The sequence below is a fragment of the Amblyraja radiata genome, chromosome 3 (genome assembly GCF_010909765.2).
Source record: "Amblyraja radiata isolate CabotCenter1 chromosome 3, sAmbRad1.1.pri, whole genome shotgun sequence".
NCBI classification, from domain to species: Eukaryota; Metazoa; Chordata; class Chondrichthyes; order Rajiformes; family Rajidae; genus Amblyraja; species Amblyraja radiata.
In genome coordinates this window covers 41,843,612-41,866,436 of record NC_045958.1, presented here as the reverse complement: position 1 = coordinate 41,866,436, position 22,825 = coordinate 41,843,612, and the positions used below count along the sequence as shown (strand labels likewise).

Here is a 22,825-nt window from a genome sequence, read left to right as displayed (position 1 = left end):
AAGATAAAACAAAAGCCATGTAAGCTTTTATCAGAGATATTAAGGAGGATAGATCTTCCTCCTTCAGCCACTGATCAGGAGCCCAAGTTTCCACTCAGTTCATTGCTTGAAAGCCATCAGATCTAAGGGAACTTGCGAAAGCTGGCCCGTTCACTCAGATCTGATGGCTTTTAAGCACTGAACTGAGCGGAAACTTGGGCTCCCAATCGGTGGCTGAAGCGTTGGCTGACGTGACAGCTGAGTACCAGACCCTGTTCCTCCGGACTTCTGTAAATTCAAATAATCGGCAGATGTGCCTGCTCAGTAAATAGTGCGTGGATTGAATCTTACCTATAGGGTCTTCCACTGGGATAAGTGCTTTGAGGAAATTGAGCCAAAACGTCACCTGGTTCAATTGCATTTCATAAGGTTCCTCTATACTGAAAAGCACCAAGTGGAGAGCAGTCGGGTCATTTGCTGCAAAGTAATCGTAACTGCAGTAGTAGGCAGGATTGCCAGAGAATTCCCAGATATTTAAATCACCAACACCTAAAAAGAGAGGGGAATGCTTCAATAACATGGGGAGGCTCAATAATATATAAAAATCTCAAGCCACAAAATAACAGTTGCATATATTCTATTTAAAGCTGCTGCGCAGTTTAAGTAAAGTATTGAAAACAATTTAAGAAACAGTCAAAAAAAAATCTATACATTACTATGAAAGTATCAGAGGTGCTCAAATGCCAGCCATTCATCCACTGAAAATTAAAATTAACTAGATTGACACAGTTCATCTAACCCTATTCCTATCAAGCAGTTTGCCAGCTATCCAACTGGCTATTTCCTGGCCAATCCCCTATTTCCAGGTGAGATTTAATGATTATTGCCTGCATGTTGTTTGAGTGTGCAGCATCACGACCAAGCTGTTAAATGCCTGAACCAGACTTCCAAACGAGTTTGCTGCCAGCTGCAATTATCCATTTATCCCAGCACGTGCGACTGGCTGATTCTCAAAGGTACACAAAAAAGCTGGAGAAACTCAGCGGGTGCAGCAGCATCTACGGAGCGAAGGAAATAGGCAACGTTTCGGGCCAAAACCCTTCTTCAGACCTTCGATTTTCCAGCATCTGCAGTTCCTTCTTAAACACTGATTCTCAAAGGTATTTGTTTTTAGGGCCACTGCACCCATGCTGGCTAAAAAGATTTAGTCTGGTTCCTTCCTGATTAAGCTATTCCTTCCTTGCAGTTTTGCTACACAACACTACCAAGAGTGCATTGCTACAATAATGCGGTAACATTTTTTAAACTGCCAGAGTAACTGCTGCACAATCATCACAAATTGATTTACTAGTCTCGAGGTAAGTGTTGAATTATCCTGCTGCATTGATGTACTGCAATTGAAATTAACGCTTTTAAAATTATGTTTCAACTATTCAAAATAGGAATTTAATTTTTTATCCAGAAAATGCATTTGAATTCACAATTGTAAGCACATTGCCAGCTACATCTCAGGAGGTCCAAATTTTTCTCTGCTGCATTAAAGGAGATATTTCTTACCATTAATGTTAGCATGTTGAATGTCGATTGCTTTAGTGCTCTGGTCATCAATTGCATAGTTTAGATTGTGCGAAGGTGAAACAAACGCTTGGAGCACGCCTTTGGTTAGGCTGGGTTCAAACATCATGCTCCGGCTCCTTACACTGACGTTCTCACAGCCAGGGTACAGATTGGAAATACTCACTGAAACTTAAAGAGACAGGCCAATCAAATACTGTAGTTTATATATTTAACTAATGAACTATTATCTAATAAAATATGTAAACTTGTTTGAAATTAATAAAGTAGGGAGGAGATATTGGTTAGCAATTGGATTACAGGGCACAACAGTAGTGACAGGGTAGACAGAGCCTGGTGTGGCCACATTTTGTCAGCTTTTCCAGTTTAAATTTCAAATCTGATCTACAGAATCACAATCAATCATCTTGACTCTGTCCAATGCATTAGATAACTAGGTGATTGCTTCCATGGATCTTTTTAAATTATTTCCGCATTTTGATGTAAAAATCAAGTCAGTCATTCATCCCGTTTGATTTTTACGCAGGCAATTGCATTAGGATTTCCTTGTTTTCTCTTCTTTTGCCCTTTATTTCATGTTCATTTACATGTGAATTTGAACAGAAAAAGATGAAACAATGAAGATTATTTAACGTTCTTGTTTGTACTTCTCACAGAACATAAGGTAATCTGCAATGTTTTCCAATTATGTTTCCAATTTCTAAATACTTTTATCATATGAACTTTAGTAATTGGGTCTTGGTCTTGAAATCCCATCCAAGGCAACCTAATGTAGTCTCCTTGTCATGCAACCAACATCGACAACTACTCTATCTAAACCAACTGACTAGTTTTCCCTGATCTACGTTGTATCTTGATGAAGCCAGGGGCAGCACTGTGACATAGTGGTAGAGTTGCTGCCTTACAGCACCAGGGACCTGGGTTCGATCCTGACTGTGGGTGCTATCTGCATGGAATTTGTACGTTCTCCCTGTGATAGTGTGGGTTTCCTCCGGGTGCTCCGGTTTCCTCCCACATTCCAAAGACATGTGAGTTTGTAGGTTAATTGACTTCTGTAAATTGCCCCTAGTGTGTAGGATGAAAAACTGAGATAACATAGAACTCGTGTACAGGTGATTGATGGTTGGCGTGGACTTAGTGGTCCGAAGGGCCTGTTTCCACGCTGCCTCTCTAAATTAAACTACAATCCCAAGTGTCACTTTAATAAGACTGCATATTAATTTTACTACAAAACTCATTATAAAGTGTCGTTGCAGCAATAAGTTAAATCTACAATTGAGCATGGTACTGATGATTTATTTGGAACTTTGACAAACATATTTATGTAGACTGAGCTAGAAACAATAAGATGGAAATACTGGGCTGGTGAATTGCACTTTTAAAACTAAATTATAATAGTAGACCATTTGACCCCTCAAGATTCAACAAGTAGATGGCTGGTCATCTATCTCAATACTATATTCTCGTTCATGTATGTCTTAATGCTTTTAATAATATCTTTCTTAAAAAATATCCAGTGACTTTCTCTCCACAGCTTCTATGGCAGTGAATTTCACAGGCTCACCATCCTTTGCTTGAAGGTAGACAAAAATGCTGGAGAAACTCAGCGGGTGAGGCAGCATCTATGGAGCGAAGGAAATAGGCGACGTTTTGGGTCGAGACCCTTCTTCGGACTGAAACATCCTATGCTTGATGTAAGTTCTCCTTCTCTTATTCGCAAATGTCTTGCCCTGGAAACTGAGCACGGGGCTACTGTACTTCAACCGTCTTGCAGTGAAGGGCAATTATCCACAATTTAGAAGAAATTTAAATAGTGAAATTGGAGATAGAATTAGAGGTTTACAAGCAATGTTTCAGTCACCAGGACCATTGCTGACACGGTGAAGGGTGTGCCAGAATAGGCAGGATGAATAGGAAGTTGGAATGAAACAATTGGATTGTTCAGGATAAGAGATAGGATCAGAATAAGGAAGTCCGTAGAGGAAGAACAGAGAAAAGGAGGGGTGTGATTTATGATCAAGGATAAGGATCTTAAATTTAAACACAAGGGATGGGAGCAATGGAAGGATAGGGGACATGTCATCTCACATGGACAAGTCTTGATTATTTTATAACGTTTTATGGAACTGAGTCACTTATATTGGAAAGCAGACAACAACGCTGCTGGTTCACACGGCTGATTTGGCTGCAGTAAGTGTGACAAATCCCACAGTTCCAAAATTACATTTGCAATATTGGATTTCAGCTATGATGAAGCCCCAAAATGACAAACTATAATGTTTTTACGCCACCATTTCAGACTGTCGCTCATGCTGTAAGCACTGAACTTATCTATATTGACCAGATCACTTTGCGAGCCCAGGGTACCATTGTCCAAGATTATTCTTGGCATTTACTTCAGTATATTTGACTATATAATGCCAGTGTCAAAAATGCAGTGATTCATATTTAGGAACTCAATAATGTATGTTCTTGAGATGAAATTAAGAGAAAAAAAAAAAAAGATAAAATATAAATATCTGCCTAAATAATGACTCCATACTGTGTCTTGATTGACTACATTTAGTGACAGACTGGTGACTGAGTGGACCCTGGTAGTTAATTAATTAAATTTATCTCTGTTCATGGATTTTGAACTCTTCAATTATGATAAGAAAGCCAGAATACAAGTTTGACAACAAGTGCCTGGCAGCTATATTGGTCGCTGTCTTTTAGCAGATTTAACTATTGTGCTTGGTTATACAGCATTTGCATCAATTAATTCATCGTGCCTGCCTTCTGCAAATTGGCATGATGTATTGGATAAAAGATAGTTGAAGAACCAAAGATAGACACAAAATGCTGGAGTAACTCAGCGGGACATGCAGCAAGAAGCCTTTTGCTCATGTTGGCTCTGAGTTTATGCAGAGAAAAGTATGAAGATTCCCAGTTCATTATTCTCTGCCAAATGAGTTAATCTAAGCCAAGGTGGCGCTACAGTGTTACAAATGGCTTTGGTGTCTCAAGAGGACAAAAATGAATCAATGTTTTCCTTCCTTTCCTGCAACTCTATGCAAGTGGACATGTTTGGGCCCAATTGTGAAGCCTGCTGCTACAAATGAACCTGTCACAATCACTGACCAATAAGCCTTGCTTGTGAAAAATGACCTCTTATGGTGAGCAACAGTGGGACTAGAGACCAAAACCATTTCTCTCCAAAAGGACCGGATTTTTCTTTGGAAGAGAAAAATGAAAGAATTAACAGAAAAAACACATTTGTAAAAAAAGCAGAGTTTAAGTATTGGAGAATTAATCAGAAATTAATTTTTTAATAGCCTGATGCTCCCCAGTTTCTGTTACATCTGTAAATAGCTATACAAAAATTAACAATTATTCCATATGCCAGTTTAAGAATATTTATTTGAAATGTTCTTATGTCGGGGAGCGCCTTGTCGTGGGAAGTGCCTTGTGAGAAAAAGTGCGAGGAGGCTGAGGATAGGAGACTACGGCAAAAGTTGGAGAGGACGAGAAGTGGTGAAGATATGACGGGTAAGCTGAGTCAGTGTGATGCTTGCAAGATGTGGGGAGGTCAGGGACACTGATGGTGCCTCTGGCTGCTACAACTGTGGTAAATACGTCCAGGTTTAGCTCCTGAAGGACCATGTTGGGGCACTGGAGAAGCAACTCAGGAACATCCGGGAAAACGAGAGTTTCCTGGACAGGACCTACAGTGAGGTTGTCACACCGAGGCTAAAGGAAGAGTGAAGGAGGGTGACTGTGAGAACGAGGGGTGAGCATGGAGTGCAGGAGACCCCGGTGGCTGTACCTAATGAAAACAGGTACACCCTTTTAGAAACATAGAAACATAGAAATTAGGTGCAGGAGTAGGCCATTCGGCCCTTCGAGCCTGCACCGCCATTCAATATGATCATGGCTGATCATCCAACTCAGTATCCCGTACCTGCCTTCTCTCCATACCCTCTGATCCCCTTAGCCACAAGGGCCACATCTAACTCCCTCTTAAATATAGCCAATGAACTGGCCTCGACTACCCTCTGTGGCAGGGAGTTCCAGAGATTCACCACTCTCTGTGTGAAAAAAGTTCTTCTCATCTCGGTTTTAAAGGATTTCCCCCTTATCCTTAAGCTGTGACCCCTTGTCCTGGACTTCCCCAACATCGGGAGCAATCTTCCTGCATCTAGCCTGTCCAACCCCTTAAGAATTTTGTAAGTTTCTATAAGATCCCCTCTCAATCTCCTAAATTCTAGAGAGTATAAACCAAGTCTATCCAGTCTTTCTTCATAAGACAGTCCTGACATCCCAGGAATCAGTCTGGTGAACCTTCTCTGCACTCCCTCTATGGCAATAATGTCCTTCCTCAGATTTGGAGACCAAAACTGTACGCAATACTCCAGGTGTGGTCTCACCAAGACCCTGTACAACTGCAGTAGAACCTCCCTGCTCCTATACTCAAATCCTTTTGCTATGAAAGCTAACATACCATTCGCTTTCTTCACTGCCTGCTGCACCTGCATGCCCACTTTCAATGACTGGTGTACCATGACACCCAGGTCTCGCTGCATCTCCCCTTTTCCTAGTCGGCCACCATTTAGATAATAGTCTGTTTTCCTGTTTTTGCCACCAAAATGGAGAACCTCACATTTATCCACATTATACTGCATCTGCCAAACATTTGCCCACTCACCCAGCCTATCCAAGTCACCTTGCAGTCTCCTAGCATCCTCCTCACAGCTAACTCTGCCCCCCAGCTTAGTGTCATCCGCAAACTTGGAGATATTGCCTTCAATTCCCTCATCCAGATCATTAATATATATTGTAAATAGCTGGGGTCCCAGCACTGAGCCTTGCGGTACCCCACTAGTCACTGCCTGCCATTGTGAAAAGGACCCGTTTACTCCTACTCTTTGCTTCCTGTTTGCCAGCCAGTTCTCTATCCACATCAATACTGAACCCCCAATGCCGTGTGCTTTAAGTTTGTAAACTAATCTCTTATGTGGGACCTTGTCGAAAGCCTTCTGGAAGTCCAGATACACCACATCCACTGGTTCTCCCCTATCCACGCTACTAGTTACATCCTCGAAAAATTCTATAAGATTCGTCAGACATGATTTACCTTTTGTAAATCCATGCTGACTTTGTCCAATGATTTCACCACTTTCCAAATGTGCTGCTACCCCATCTTTAATAACTGACTCTAGCAGTTTCCCCACTACCAATGTTAGACTAACTGGTCTGTAATTCCCCGTTTTCTCTCTCCCTCCCTTCTTAAAAAGTGGGGTTACGTTTGCTACCCGCCAATCCTCAGGAACTACTCCAGAATCTAAAGAGTTTTGAAAGATTATTACTAATGCATCCACTATTTCTGGAGCTACTTCCTTAAGTACTCTGGGATGCAGCCTATCTGGCCCTGGGGATTTATCGGCCTTTAATCCATTTAATTTACCCAACACCACTTCCCGGCTAACCCGGATTTCACTCAATTCCTCCAACTCCTTTGACCCGCGGTCCCCTGCTATTTCCGGCAGATTATTTATGTCTTCCTTAGTGAAGACGGAACCAAAGTAGTTATTCAATTGGTCCGCCATATCCTTGTTCCCCATGATCAACTCACCCGTTTCTGACTGCAAGGGACCTACATTTGTTTTAACTAATCTCTTTCTTTTCACATATCTATAAAAACTTTTGCAGTCAGTTTTTATGTTCCCTGCCAGTTTTCTTTCATAATCTATTTTTCCTTTCCTAATTAAGCCCTTTGTCCTCCTCTGCTGGTCTCTGAATTTCTCCCAGTCCTCCGGTATGCTGCTTTTTCTGGCTAATTTGTACGCATCATCCTTCGCTTTGATACTATCCCTGATTTCCCTTGTTATCCACGGATGCACTACCTTCCCTGATTTATTCTTTTGCCAAACTGGGATGAACAATTTTTGTAGTTCATCCATGCAGTCTTTAAATGTCTTCCATTGCATATCCACCGTCAACCCTTTTAGGATTAATTGCCAGTCAATCTTGGCCAATTCACGTCTCATACCCTCAAAGTTACCTTTCTTTAAGTTCAGAACCATTGTTTCTGAATTAACAATGTCACTCTCCATCCTAATGAAGAACTCAACCATATTATGGTCACTCTTGCCCAAGGGGGCACGTACAACAAGACTGCTAACTAACCCTTCCTCATTACTCAATACCCAGTCTAAAATAGCCTGCTCTCTCGTTGGTTCCTCTACATGTTGATTTAGATAACTATCCCGCATACATTCCAAGAAATCCTCTTCCTCAGCACCCCTGCCAATTTGATTCACCCAATCTATATGTAGATTGAAGTCACCCATTATAACGGTTTTGCCTTTGTCGCACGCATTTCTAATTTCCTGTTTGATACCATCTCCAACTTCACTACTACTGTTAGGTGGCCTGTACACAACACCCACCAGCGTTTTCTGCCCCTTAGTGTTTCGCAGCTCTACCCATACCGATTTTGGGTGCTGTCGGGGCAGACAATGCTTCCAGTCCGACAGGTGGACAGGTCGGTGGCCCCAACCCAGGGGATGAGACTCGACCAGCGAGACCGACATCAGGCAGAGCTATAGTGGTGGGTGACTCCATTGTCCGAGGTATGGACTGGAGATTCTGTGGCGGCAGCCGAGACTCGACGATGGTCTGTTGCCTCCCTGGTGCCAAGGGTTCAAGATATCTCGAACCGACTTCAGAACATCCTCGAGAGGGAAGTTGAACAGCCGGCAGTAGTTGTGCCCATGGGCACAAACGACATCGGGAAGAAGATGAAGGAGGTTTTGCAACGCAAATTTAGAAAGTTAGGAAGATGACCAAAAAGTAGGACTTCTAGGGTGGTTATCTCTGGATTGCTTCCAGTACCTCGTGCTAGTGAGGACAGGAACAGGGAGATAGGGGATCTGAATGTGTGGCTGGGGGGCTGGTGCTGGGAGCAAGGATTTAGCTTTATAGACCACTGGGATCTCTTCTGGGGTAGGGGCGACCTGTACAAAAGGGACGGGTTACACCTTAACTGGAGGAGGACCAACGTTCTGGCAGGCAGTTTTGCTCGGGCTACACGCGTCGGTTTAAACTAAATAGTAGTGGGGGGGAGGGATTGACAAATTGGGAGTATAAAGATGGTTGAAGGGGAAGTGAGTACAGGAAAAGTTACAAAAGATTCCCGAATTAATGGGAAGGAAAGTTCGAGAAGGGATAAGAGAGTAAGGTCAGGGCCAATAGTGAACAGTGTGAGAGGGGAGGTGAATACTGAAGTCAAAGTGTTGTATATGAATGCGCGAAGTATAAGAAATAAAGTGGACGAGCTTGAGGTTCAGTTAGAAATTGGCAAGTATGATGTTGTGGGAATTACAGAGACATGGCTTCAAGAGGGAACTGAATATTCAAGGATATACATCCTATCAATAAGACAGACAGGTGGGCTGAGGGGGTGGGGTAGCTCTGTTGGTGAGGAATTAAATTCAGTCCCTTGCAAGGGGTGACATTGAAACAGGAGATGTGGAATCAGTATGGATAGAACTAAGGAATTGTAAGGGTAAAAAGCCCTAATGGGACTAATCTACAGGCCCCCAAACAGTAGCCTGGATATAGGGTGCAAGTTGAATCAAGAGTTAAAATCGGCATGTCGTTAAGGTAATGCTATGGTTGATATGGGAGATTTCAACATGCAGGTAGACTGGGAAAATCAGGTTGGTACTGGACCCCAAGAAAGGGATGGGTTCTTAGAGCAGCTTGTACTGGAGCCGACCAGGGAGAAGGCAATTCTGGATTTAGTGTTGTGTAATGAACCGGATTTGATATGGAAACTTGAGGTTAAGGAGCCATTAGGAGGTAGTGACCATAATATGGTAAGTTTTAAACTACAATTTGAGAGGGAGAAGGGTAAATCGGAGATGTCAGTGTTACAGCTGAACAAAGGGGACTATGGAGCCATGAGGGAGGAGCTGGCCAAAGTTGACTGGAAAGATACCCTAGCAGGGATGACAGTGGAACAACAATGGCTGGTATTTCTGTGAATAATACAGAAGGTGCAGGAGCAGTTCATTCCAAAGAGGAAGAAAGATTCCAAGGGGAGTAAGAGGTGACCGTGGCTGAAAAAGGAAGTCAGGGACAGTAAAAAAATAAAAGAGAAGTACAACATAGCAAAGATGAGTGGGAAGCCAGAGCATTGGGTAATGTTTAAAGAGCAAGAGGAGATAACTAAAAAGGCAATACGAGGAGAAAATATAAGGTACGAAGGTAAGCTAGCCAAGAATATAAAGGAGGATAGTAAAAGCTTCTCTAGGTATGTGAAGAGGAAAAAATTAGTTAAGACCAAGGTTGGATCCTTGAAGACTGAAAAAGGTGAATTTATTATGAGGAACATAGAAATGGCAGATGAGTTGAACAGATACTTTGGATGTCAATAAGGAGGACACAAACAATCTTCCTGATGTATTAGTGACCAGAGGATCTGGGGTGACGGAGGAACTGAAGGAAATACACATTAGGCAGGAAATAGTGTTGGGTAGACTGATGGGACTGAAGGCTGATAAATCCCCAAGGCCTGATGGTCTGCATTGCAGGGTACTTAAGGAAATGGCTCTAGAAATCGTGGACGCATTGGTGATCATTTTCCAATGTTCTATAAATTCAGGATCAGTTCCAGTGGATTGGAGGGTAGCTAATGTTATCCCACTTTTTAAGAAAGACGGGAGAGGTAAAACAGGGAATTAGCCTGATGTCGGTGGTGGGGAAGATGCTAGTCAATCATAAAAGATGAAATAGCAACACATTTGGAAAGCAGTAACAGGATCGGTCCTAGTCAGCATGTATTTACGAAGGGGAAATCATGCTTGATTAATCTTCTGGAATTTTTTGAGGATGTAACTAGGAAAATGGACAAGGGAGAGCCAGTGGATGTAGTGTACCTGGACTTTCAGAAAGCATTTGATAAGGTCCCACATAGGGGATAGTGGGCAAAATTAGGGATTAACGGGTCCCTTTCAGTATGGCATGAAGTGACTAGTGGGATACCACAAGGCTCGGTGCTGGGACCGCAGCTATTTACAATATACATCAATGATTTAGATGAAGGGATTCAAAGTAACATTAGTAAATTTGTAGTTGACACAAAGCTGGGTGGCAGTGTGAACTGTGAGGCGGATGCTATGAGAATGCAGGGTGACTTGGACAGGCTGGGTGAGTGGGCAGATGCATGGCAGATGCAGTTTAATGTGGATAAATGAGGTTACCATTTTGGGCAAAAACAGGAAGGCAGATTATTATCTAAATGGTGTCGTTGGGGAAAAGGGGAAGTACAACGGGTTCTGGGGGTCCTTGTTCATCAGTCAATGAAAGCAAGCATGCAGATACAGCAGGCAGTGAGGAAAGCGAATGGCATGTTGGCCTTCATACCAAGAGGAGTTGAGTATGGGAGCAAAGAGGTGCTTCTGCAGTCGTACAGGGCTCTAGTGAGACCACACCTGGAGTATTGTGTGTAGTTTTGGTCTCCAAATTTGAGGAAGTAAATTCTTGCTATTCAGGGAGTGCAGCGTACGTTCACAAGGTTAATTCCCGGGATGGCGGGGCTGTCATATGCTGAGAGAATGGAGCGGCTGGGCTTGTATACTCTGGAATTTAGAAGGATGAGAGGGTATCTTATTGAAATATATAAGATTATTAAGGTTTTGACATGCTAGAGGCAGGAAACATGTTCCCGGTGTTGGGGGAGTCCAGAACCAGGGGCCACACTTTAAGAATAAGGGGTAAGCCATTTAGAACGGAGATGAGGAAACACTTTTTTTACACAGAGAGTTGTGAGCCTGTGGAATTCTGGGGCGGTGGAGGCCAGTTCTCTGGATAATTTCAAGAGAGAGCTAGATAGGGCTCTTAAAGATACAAGTCAGGGGGTATGGGGAGAAGGCAGGAACGGGGTACTGAGTGTGGATGATCAGCCATGATCACATTGAATGGCGGTGGTGGCTCGATGGGCCGAATGGCCTACTCCTGCACCTATTGTCTATTGTCTCTGTCAGAAGAAACTAAGACACTGTCCAATTATAAACCACTTCAAAAGGGGCTTATGACTGAATCGAACTTATTTTTGTGAGATCGCACAGAATACCAGCTATACTAAACAAAATGTTCAGAGCACAATTTCAAGTCACCATCATGCTGATTGAATTCAATTGGTGTTAATTACAGTTATCTCTGTCTTCATGCCCATTAAGAATGATGGATACCTCACTGCCTGAAACATTTTTTAGTTTCAAGCAATGCAGAAAGTTACAAATGATGAACTGTCATACTGCGACTCAACTAATATGCTGCATAATTATAAGCAAGCAATATCTACAGAGAGCCAGATTTCAATCCTTATATATCCAACATTCACACAAAATGCCACATTAAAGTAGTTGATCTTGATTAGGTCTTGGAGGGTAGTGGACTTTGGAAATGGGAAACCACATGCAATATGGAGGAAACCAAGAAAATCACGTTAATTGAATGGTTAAATCCATATGGAGTTCACAAAGTCGAAATGTGAAAGCTCAATTAGCATCAAGCATTATAAGACACTAATCTTAAATGCTTAGCTACAAAATACCACAGCCTTCCTTGGATTATTAGAGGAATTAAAAAGAACTGAAATAGGACTATATTTATAATCTGTCTGAAGAAAGGTCCCGTCACCTAACGATGTTCTCCAGTGATGTTGTCTTACCTGCTGAGTTACTCCAACAAATTGTGTCTTTTTTTTGGTAAACCAGCATCACAGTTCCTTGTATCAATAGACATTTTTGACTTGTCATATAATAAATTTCAAAGCAGTTCCTTTAATAAGTTATTATTTCAAAATGAGAATGCTAAAGTGAGGCAGATTGTGCCTTTACTGCTAGGAAAATCATTGTTGCAATATCAACCTTCAGATTATGGTTTAAGTTGGTTAAAGATACCTGTTGGTTTTGATGAAGAAGGGGAAGGAGGATAACGAGTTGAGTTAGTGGATGATAACCTTGGTCTGCGTCTCCTGAAGAAACTTCGCAGAAGCCCACATTTAAGAGACTCTACCAGTGCTGATTTTCCTGAACCTGAATGTCCAAACAGCTTTAGTTTTATTCGGACCTGAGAATTCTGAGAAGGCCTCAGCTGCTGAATGAAGATTCCTCTGTGTGCATCCTAGAGCAAAAGGAACACAATTAATAAAGATCCATTGAAAATCTTCACAGGGGTGGGAGAAAGATATCAGAGACAGTCACGGTGGCGCAGCAGAATAGTTGCTGCCTTACAGCAAAATGCAGCGCCCGACACCCGGGTTCAATCCCGACTACGGGTGCTGTCTGTATGGAGTTTGTACATTCTCCCCGTGGGTTTTCTCTGTGATTTTCGGTTTCCTCCCACACTCCAAAGATGTACAGATTTGTAGGTTCATTGGCTTGATTAATTGGCTTGATAAAAATGTCCAAGTTGGCGATATGCAGATATGCAGAGTACTGCCCTGCCGATTACAACATTCAGAAGGTTCAGAGGGAGACTGCAACAAAGCGATTTTAATAACTGGCTCAACTGTTCATTTTAGATTCTGGTATGCATCATTTAAAGAAAGTCAATAACACTGTTGAAATAGCAATGAGGTGGTAGAAATATCAAAGCTAGCAAACTAAGAAAACTCCAAATATAGATCATGAGTTAAACGCTTTTTGAAACCATGCTTGCATATAGTGGGTGGAACAGTGTTCCACTTCCCAGATGCAAATAAACCCAATATAAACTCTACCACTAGAGGGAGTTCATTCTCTCTTCTGACCACAAGTGGGCCGATTTGCATCATAAGTCTGAGTATTTAATGTCCAGTGCATACCAATTGCTGGAAGAGATTCTCACGGAAGATGATATGAATCAGGAGTTCCTGTGAGGTGTACAGAGAATAGAGAATCAAAGTCCCACCAATGTGCTCAGGTGAAGTAAAATATTCCGCAACACCCATTTTGAAGAACTGCAAGTGCTTTGGCCTTGAAACAAATTAATTGGCCAAATTTTCTAATGGCTATTTGTGGGACTGTAGTAAAATAGCTGGAGTAGCTGCCTACACTACAGAACCACAGTGCCCATTGTTTAAAATCATTTGACTAGCGATGTTACAATACTTACCTTCAGTGGCGCTGCAGTTCTGCCACTGGCCGTGTGCGCGACTTTGGCGCCTTTGAGGGGCGGGGGGGGATTAAAATGCCTTTTTGTACTGCCTATCGGAGGCGGACATCCTCGGGCTGCTAAGCTGCTGGAGAAAAATCGATCCGCCTCCCGCTCCCGCTATATTTAAAAAAAAAAAAAAAAAATCGCTGGACAATTTAATATTTGGATTCGTACCGTGAGATAATATTGGACTCGCACTGTGAGACAAAGGTTTAAAGCCATCCCAAGAAGCAAGATTATATGTAAAATATACGACTTACACTTTGTTTCGTTCCCTTCTTGCGATCTATCACGTTGTAGGCGTTGAGGGCGTTCGAAGTCGCTTTTTATTTTAATCCAAATATTAAATTGTCCAGCGATTTATTATTTTTTAAAAATATAGCGGGAACGGGAGGCGGATCGATTTTTCTCCAGCAGCTTAGCAGCCCGAGGATGTCCGCCTCCGATAGGCAGTACAAAACCGCATTTTAATCTCCCCCCCCCCCGCCACTCAAAGGCGTCAAAGTCGCGCACACGGCCAGTGGCAGAACTGCAGCGCCGCTGAAGGTAGGTATTGTAACATCGCTAGTCAAATGATTTTAAACTGTGGGCACTGTGGTTCTGTAGTGTAGGCAGTTACTCCAGCTATTTTACTACAGTCCCACAAATAGCCATTAGAAAATTTGGCCAATTAATTTGTTTCAAGGTCAAAGCACTTGCAGTTCTTCAAAATGGGCGTTGCGGAATATTTTACTTCACCTGCGCACATTGGTGGGACTTTGATTCTCTATTCTCTGTACACATCACAGGAACTCCTGATTCATATCATCTTCCGTGAGAATCTCTTCCAGCAATTAGTATGCACTGGACGTTAAATACTCAGACTTTTGATGCAAATCGGCCCACTTGTGGTCAGAAGAGAGAATGAACTCCCTCTAGTGGTAGAGTTTATATTGGGTGTATTTGCATCTGGGAAGTGGAACACTGTTCCATCCACTATATGCAAGCATGGTTTCAAAAAGCGTTTAACTCATGATCTATATTTGAATTTGACTCATGGAAATCTTTCATCATGTTGAAAGATTTTCATGAGTTAACACGTTTCCCCGAGTACCTGCCGTTAGTGTTACGCGTTCCGGCGTTTCCGCTACGTTAATTCTACGTGATTACCACGAGTTTGATTTGTTTTAAACTCGGGATCACTCGTGGGTGGACTCGCACCGTGGGACAGGGCCATTAATCTAATTTTACGTTGCGAAAATGTGATTTTGGCCCCATACGAACCGGCAGTGTTTTTCCTGCCGATATGGGGTTCAAATTCACCGCAAACGCAACGTTCCGATCGATCGCGTTCCAGAAGCAAGATGATTAAAATACCCCTTTTTTTTTAGATAAGCCGTCTAAATTGTCTATATTTTGTGTTATTCTCTCTCCATGATCATTATTTTTAAACTAAATATTCACAACAGTTTGAGTCACATGTATTGTGCAAAAAACAATAATTTGATTATATTTTGGGTGGATGTTTCTAGATTAATTTATGGGAATTAAACATTAAATTCCTTCCATCTGTGATATAAATTAATGTCAGTGTGATTTAAAAATCATGTTATATTGTGAATTCTTGTGTGAATACAATACAATATGGGATTACTTTGTTATTTGGATACTTAGGCTATTTAAAAAATATATCCTTTTCTTAAGAAATGGAATCTACAGGACATTGTTAATGGGAAAGTAGTGGGCAGAAAGGCATGTCATGTGTGGTTTGAAGAGCAAAAGCTTGCAGTTTACAATGCCAAAATTGTAAAGTTGAGGAAAAACAAGGTGTACAGAGTTGCTTATTGGTTACAATCTGAGGAGTATGATGATGTTACTGATTATGATATGCCAATATACCAGCTAGCAACTGATCTTCTCCATAAAGACTTGGTCTATTGCTAGAAATTGTAATTTATTTACCTATCTGTTATGGATTTACAGCATATAATACAATAATATTAAAGTTCTGATCTTGAGAATATCACAGTTTATTACTATTTCCATCACAACGGTCAATTTTGTAATTAGCTACAATTAGGTAATTAACTTATTATATGCTTTAATTTCAGGTCATCCAAGTAAGATGTTTATATTTGTTTCAGAATGCTTTAATCTATAATAACTGAAAATTTCATTCAGTTCCCTTAATTTTTAAGAAAGTTATGGACTTTTGATTGTCCTCAATCAGTTTTTGTGTTGTCAATGGAAAAGCAATAGGTAACAAGATGCTAATTTCTGAGTATGAAAATGGCCATAACTTTTTTAATACTGAAGATATGAAAGTGAATTAGGTGTCAAATTAAACTTCTTTTTATGCTTTATCTGATGAGATAAATTACAGACTTGATTATTAAAATCTCAAAATTTTGTAACATTGCTAATTTGACTAACTGCAAACTGTTTTGAGTGGTCATTCAGCTATTAAAAATATTGCCCATGTGGGTAATTTCCTTTAGTATGGCACAATTCATACTATAGACTAATATGGATTTATCCAGCTGCAATGTGAGCCAAAGACAAAATAGGAAAAAAAGTTGCTTCATAATATATATAAAACAACTTGCCCTGGTCCAACCACATTAATGCTATTGACAAGAAAGCACATCAACTCGTTGCTCGGAATTCCACGGAAATTTAGCATATTTCCACTGATCAAAGATAACATTCCATTTGGATGCATCACAGTTTGGCACGGCATCTGCTCTGCCCAAGACCACAAGAAATTTCAACTTGTGGACACAGCCCGGTGTTTCATGCAAACCAGTCTCCTCCCCATATTGACTCCCCATCTACCTTTATCCTGTCTTGGAAAAGCAGCCAACATAAACAAGGACCACAGTACCCCGGTCATGCTCTCTTCTTTCCTCTTACGTCAGGCAGAAGGTAAAAAAGCGTGAAAGCATGTAATTCCACATTCAAGAACAGATTCTTGTTGTTAGAAGACTATTGAACAGACCTATCACAAGACAAGGATGAATTTCCGATCTTCCAATCTACCTAGTTCTGGCCCTTGCACTTTTTAAACTGCACTTTCTCTGTCACTGTAATTCAACATTCAGTTTCTTTTTTACTTCTGAGCTACCTTGATGTACTTAGCAGGGATCGCTTTTGTCGGGATGGCAGCAAAACAATTTTCACGGTACCTTGGTACACGTGACAACACAGCACATGAACCAGTATGGCACAAGAACAAGACCCTTGGCCTATAATGTCTGTGCCAAACATGATGCCAAGACCAACTCTAATCTGCCTACCATTAATTCATATCCCTCCATTTTTTGCATAGCCACATGTCTATCCAAAAGTCTCTTAAATGCCAACAATAAATCAAATGAATGATCTGGTCACTTAAAATAATTACAATTTAAAAAAAATGCTTCTGTTATTTATTTGAAATTATGGACTAAGACCAAACTTTATCTTGTATCTAGGTGACTAATAATAACACTGGTGAGTGTGTTTACAGTACAATTATTATCTTCTCTGGATTGGGGGATAATCCTGTTTCTTGCTTCTACATTTGCAAGAGGAAAATGCCTTTGCACAAATTATTTTAATGCAGGATTGCGTTGCACATCAACTAGCACAGAATGGGGCTTTGGCCCAATGGCACGGAACCAAGCTTTGCTGCAGACTTAACCTGCACACGTGTACTTACGTGTGTGTGCACACGTGCATGCCCATAATTGTCCTTGTCTTCATCTGGCAATCCATCACATCTCAAGCAATTCAAATTGATTTCAGTCTCACTCACTTGGAGATCCCACCCCTTCACACCCATTCCCAATTTCTGAAAGTAACGGGAATTTTTGAATTGCTTGGTTGTGCAAATTCTTTACAGGGGATGTTTGTATAATGTGGGTCATTATCTTACTGGTATGTCAGACCAGCTCATATTAATCTCTGTCTCCCCCTTTTCTAACTAGTCCACCTTATGTTTATCCTCTTCACGTCCCCTTCTCTGCAGATGCCTTGGGATTTTGATGTACCATGTATCACAAGGCAGTCTGAAAAGCTCGTAGATTTCCTAGTACTGTAAATTTTACCTGCGACATCAATCGATAGCTTTGTGGTAGAGAAGCACTTCATGGTTTGAAATGCAACAAACCTCCCAATAATGGTGATGGCAAAATGAAGAAGGATGCTCCGTCTGAGTGGTATCTCTGGTTCATTTTATTGGGAAAGGTGCTCAATCCAACTTGAAATTACAGTTAATTTCCAATAGAATAGAAGGAAATTTCCTACTATGATCCTATCCTAATGCAGCCTTTGTTTTAGTTACAGTAGTCGCAATTACAGGTACTGCAGTCAAATCTTTCAATATTAATTGCTTCTACATTGACAGAACAAAGTCCCACACGAGAAAGGGAGAGGAAGAATTATTCAGTCAAGTATGCATCATTATTGCATTTTAGCAAAATAAATAATTGAATGATTTTATGAAGCTTGGAAAACTCACCATGTGCACTGTCACGCAGTAACCAAATAAACCTGTGTAGTTTTCTTGGTGGGCATTTGGCCAGCAACAGTTCTTATCACTTGATAAGATAATCTAGTAAATGCACAGTGGGCAACTAATGGCAATTAAGGAAGCCCATAGCACATTGCCTAGAGGCAGGCATGATGATTCATATTACTCCAATATTTATGTAAACTACTTTGAAATATAATCCTGCAATGTCATCCTGCAGTTTTGTTCACTCTCAGCAGACAGGAGAACCCTGCAGAGAGTGATCACAACTGCCCAGAAAATCATCGGCTGCCCTCTGCCTTCCCTGGAAGACATCTCTAGCTCTCGGTGCCTCTGCAGAGCCAGGAAAATAACAAAGACCCCTCCCCTCCTGTCCTCTGGTAGGCGGTACAGGTGTGTCAAAAGCCAGACAAACAGACTCAAGAACAGTTTCTTTCACTGGGCCATCAGAACTCTAAATTCCTCAAATATCCACACGACATGAGATGCTGTCATCTATTCCACTATAAAACAGACCACTCAGCTAATATTTCTTCTTTTTTTTAAATCTTTTAAAAGTATTTATTAATTTTTAAAGTGTAATATTCTTGCAGTGCAATGTTCTACCTAGGTGTGATAAATATAATGTATATACTATTTTAAGCAGTTAAATAACGTATTGGATGTGTTTTTATCTTGTTTTAACTTGTTTTGGTTGCACTGATGAGACGTAGCTCTAATTTTGTTGTGTTTCTAAGTACAATGACAATAAAGGCTTATTATTATTATCGAGTAAATATTACGCTGTGGTGTTTTATTGGTTAATTCTGACACTTTAGTCTGATTATTGTTTGAACAATTATGATATTTAGGTAAACAGAGTTAAAATCATAAATAATCATTTCCTGAACATTTTCCAATGAAAAATATTTGCTGGCTAATTGGACGACCTATTTTGGACAAATTTGTGATGATTGGAATCCAAATTTGCAGTTGATTATTGAAAGACAATGTTGGAATAACTCAGCAGGTCAGGCAGCATCACTGGAGAACACGGATAGGTACCTTTCAGGTTGAGACCAGGGTCTTAAGAAGGGTCTCGCCCCAATAAGTCACCAATCCATGTTCTCCAGTGGTGCCGCCTGGCCCGCTATGTTACTCCAGCATTTTTGCCTTTCTTTGGTCAATCAGCATCCGCAGTTCCTTGTTTCTACATCGATCTCTTGCAATTGACTATGGTGGTAGCATATGAGAAACCAAATTGCCATTCCATCTATCTTTGCTTTTTTTATCAGGGAAGTTAAATCAATGAATGTGAAACTAAGTGTATAAATATGTGAGGTAATAGCTGCAATCTACTTAATGCCAGAAAGGGTCTGAGTACTAAAAGAGCCAACTAGTGCACGGAGCTGGCAGCATAAACCTGGTGCCATTTACATTACTGTTTGGCTCAGGACTTCACTGCTTCTCCTGAGGTCACATCTGAAGGTCTGCTAACTCATAAAGTTATAATACAATCCCCCTGTAAATAGCCACAAGGACGCACTGTTTACTTTTCAACTTGAACTTCTAGCTTAATTGCCTGAACATTTCATAGGAACCTGTTTACGGAGATATCACTGTGGAGAAAGTCAATACAAGCTGCCACATGGTCTATGAAAGGTGTACTAACACATGCCCGTGGTCAATACCCTCGGCTCATTCTCGCAGGTTACCTTTTTAAGCCTGGCAAGCAAGTTGGCAACTTGTTCATGTTGTTCAGCTTTTGCGAGATCTTCGGCAGTTCTTCCATCCTGTTAAGCAATCAATCCAATTAGCATGATTTCACTTAATTTCATATTTAACCTGTGTAAAGTCGCTCTGCAATCTGTGAATTTTACATTCACACTTTTGGGTTGGAATATGAAAGATGCCAAGCTGTGCAACCAGACTGAGCCAAGAGCTGCTTAGCAATTTATTTTCACATATTTTGAAATGAACCAGATTTACTGCATTGACTGCATAGCAATTAGTTCCTGCTCTTACCACATTTAAACATAGCATTTCAGCGTGAATGCATAATCTAAGTACATGCCTGTTGAAAACAAAGAAAAAAGACTTCACAAAATATCTCCCCACATTACTAATTAACAGGAATAATAGCATTTTTAGCTGGAATACTGGTGATGGTGCATGAATGGTTTTGTTAGGTTTCAAAGTCACTTTTAAATCATTTGGTACAGTTCTAACAAACAAATGCTATGGCCAACATTTAAAAAAGAAAACACCTACTCTCACTCATATGCCCCCCCCCCCCCCCCACCACACCCAAAACCTCCCAAATCATACAGTACAGATTTGACCATTGCACAAGTACCGATGTTTGTGATGAGCCACCAATTACTCCCCCTCACATGGTCTTCCCCAAAGCCCTGCAAACCCTCACAATCCCATTCTCTCTTGCTCCACGTCTTTGTTAGCATCACTTTTCTCTTTCCTTCAAGGCACCACCATTTCACATTTGTTTGCGTTAAAATTCATGTGCTATGTGTCTAACAATTTCATCTGCCTACATTCTGTTGGGATACAGTTTCAGGACTCTAAAGGGCCTGTCCCACCTGGGCGTCATTTGCGCGTCATTTACGTAACATCATTTACGCGTCACGACGCGCGCATGCCGTACATTACGCACACATGGTGCGTGGTGACGTAGGCAGCGACGTGCGGTCGCGCGCGGCGCCCCAGGATTTTGGGATTCGCAAAATCTTTGCGCGCCACCTGCGTGAGGTGCAAATGATGCCCAAGTGGGACAGGCCGTTAAGGTGTCATTCTGTACAGAGAACACGTTACAAGGCTGGCTGATGCTCAAAAATTATACCCAGAAGATTTGCATTCTGCTCAATTCTATGCTCACCAGAGTTTGAAACTGGACCTTCTAATGTACAGGCTGTAAGTTCCACACCAAATATTTCTGCTCTGTGGACATAATTGGTTGTTTTAGGATTTCAAACAATTTCCAGATAAGGGAGCAACCCCAGTGTAAAGTGGTAGTTAATTACAAAACCAACATTTGGCTCCCCTCGCCCTAAGCGTCCAGTCTTAATATCACTTGGGTTGCTCAAGGAGCCTCTTGACACTTTAATTGGAATCATCACAAGCAATCTCTGAACCATACATCCTGCTAATTGTTTTGCAAGAACACCATGACTTGCAGCAGGCTCAACAAACTATATTCCCATACGGCCATCATGGGAACATGTACTTAACTGTGCATTTAATCACTAAAAAATAATTAGCTCCATTTCAAAGCTCTGCTGTGCTCAGCAATTGTTTCACTTAAAAAGACTGTCAATGAGTAGTTTAGCAGCTGCAATGATCTAATAAACGGATATTTTTGCTAGAAGTTAGAAATGTAACATGTACATCATACCCTCCTTCCTCACCACCCAAACACATCTTTGCTCATAGAGCTTCACATTTGATTATACTGCTTCTGATGTTCAGTCGCTGGCTTTTGGCTGGAGAAATGTAAAATGAAGAGGCTAAAGCAGGACAAAATCTAATGAGGAGCAAAATCTGCAATTAAGATTTTAACAATTTAACCATACTGCATAATCTACAGGTGATTGTTATTTGCTCTTCAAATTAAAGATGAACAAACATCTGATTTCTACGAATTTTAATGCAGGACGTAACCTAAACTGAATTTTCTAAGTGGAGACGTGTCTTCCAGCCACACCACAAATTAATGGTAAATGTCCTACTTTGATATTCTAGTTGACAAAATAAACGTAACCGGAATTCAGGGTGGCATGCCCATAGTTAGGGATAGCAAATAATCAAGGTGGCAAATGATATGTTGAGCATGGCTGTGAGAGGGGAATTAAAGTATACGATTAGGGATGCTTTACTCAAAGAACAGATCACCACTCTGACACAGCATTTGGAATGTTGACGAGAGGGAGAGGGAGCAAGAGTGGAACTACGGGATACAGAGAATCCCAGACTAGGAATCTCCCTACCTAGGGAAAGATATCCTCACATAAGAGGGAAGGCAGTGAACATTCACCATCCTGATTGCTGGGTCTGATATACAGAGCGTGAATAAACAGATTGAGTTTAAATTCTAATGAGTTTTGAAGAATGAGGAATTATCTAATTAAAATGACCAACATTCTTATGGCCGCATCTGCTCCCAAGATGAGGTGTTCCACACTAGGCCATCTGATGCCCTCATTCTTTAGGTAACGTTGGATCCCCTTTCCGTCATAGATGAGGCCCTCACACGCGTCTCCTCTGTATCCCCATAGTTCAGCTCTTGCTCCTCCTCTGAGTCACAACAGGGACAGAATCCCCCCAGTCCTCACCTTTCATCCCTTCAGCCGTCACATACAGCATATCATCCTCCGACATTTTTGTCACCTCCAACGGGATCCCCCCCACTAGCCTCATCTTCCTATCTCCACCCCTTATTTATGGCAGAGACCAACTTCCTGGATCACTCATCCCTTCCCACCCAAACCAAGGACTTTCCCCAACAACTGCAGGAGTTGCAACACCTGTCCCTATACCCCATCCCTCCACTCCATCCAGGGACCCCTGACAGTCCTTTCAGGTGAGGCAGAGGTTTACTTT

At 41.3% G+C, this 22,825-nt stretch overlaps 1 protein-coding gene across 4 annotated transcripts in view; it reads right to left on the bottom strand.

Annotated features, from left to right (window-relative positions):
* Positions 1 to 22,825, bottom strand: part of dapk1 (death associated protein kinase 1) — a 198,366-nt gene that overhangs the window by 35,829 nt on the left and 139,712 nt on the right. For all 4 annotated transcript variants that reach the window (XM_033017683.1, XM_033017684.1, XM_033017685.1 and 1 more), the window contains exons 19-22: positions 19,927 to 20,004; positions 12,504 to 12,726; positions 1,537 to 1,725; positions 331 to 528 (exon numbers count right to left, since the gene is read on the bottom strand). In XM_033017683.1, the coding sequence (XP_032873574.1) occupies positions 331 to 528; positions 1,537 to 1,725; positions 12,504 to 12,726; positions 19,927 to 20,004 (688 nt within the window). The remainder of the gene's footprint in view (positions 1 to 330; positions 529 to 1,536; positions 1,726 to 12,503; positions 12,727 to 19,926; positions 20,005 to 22,825) is intronic.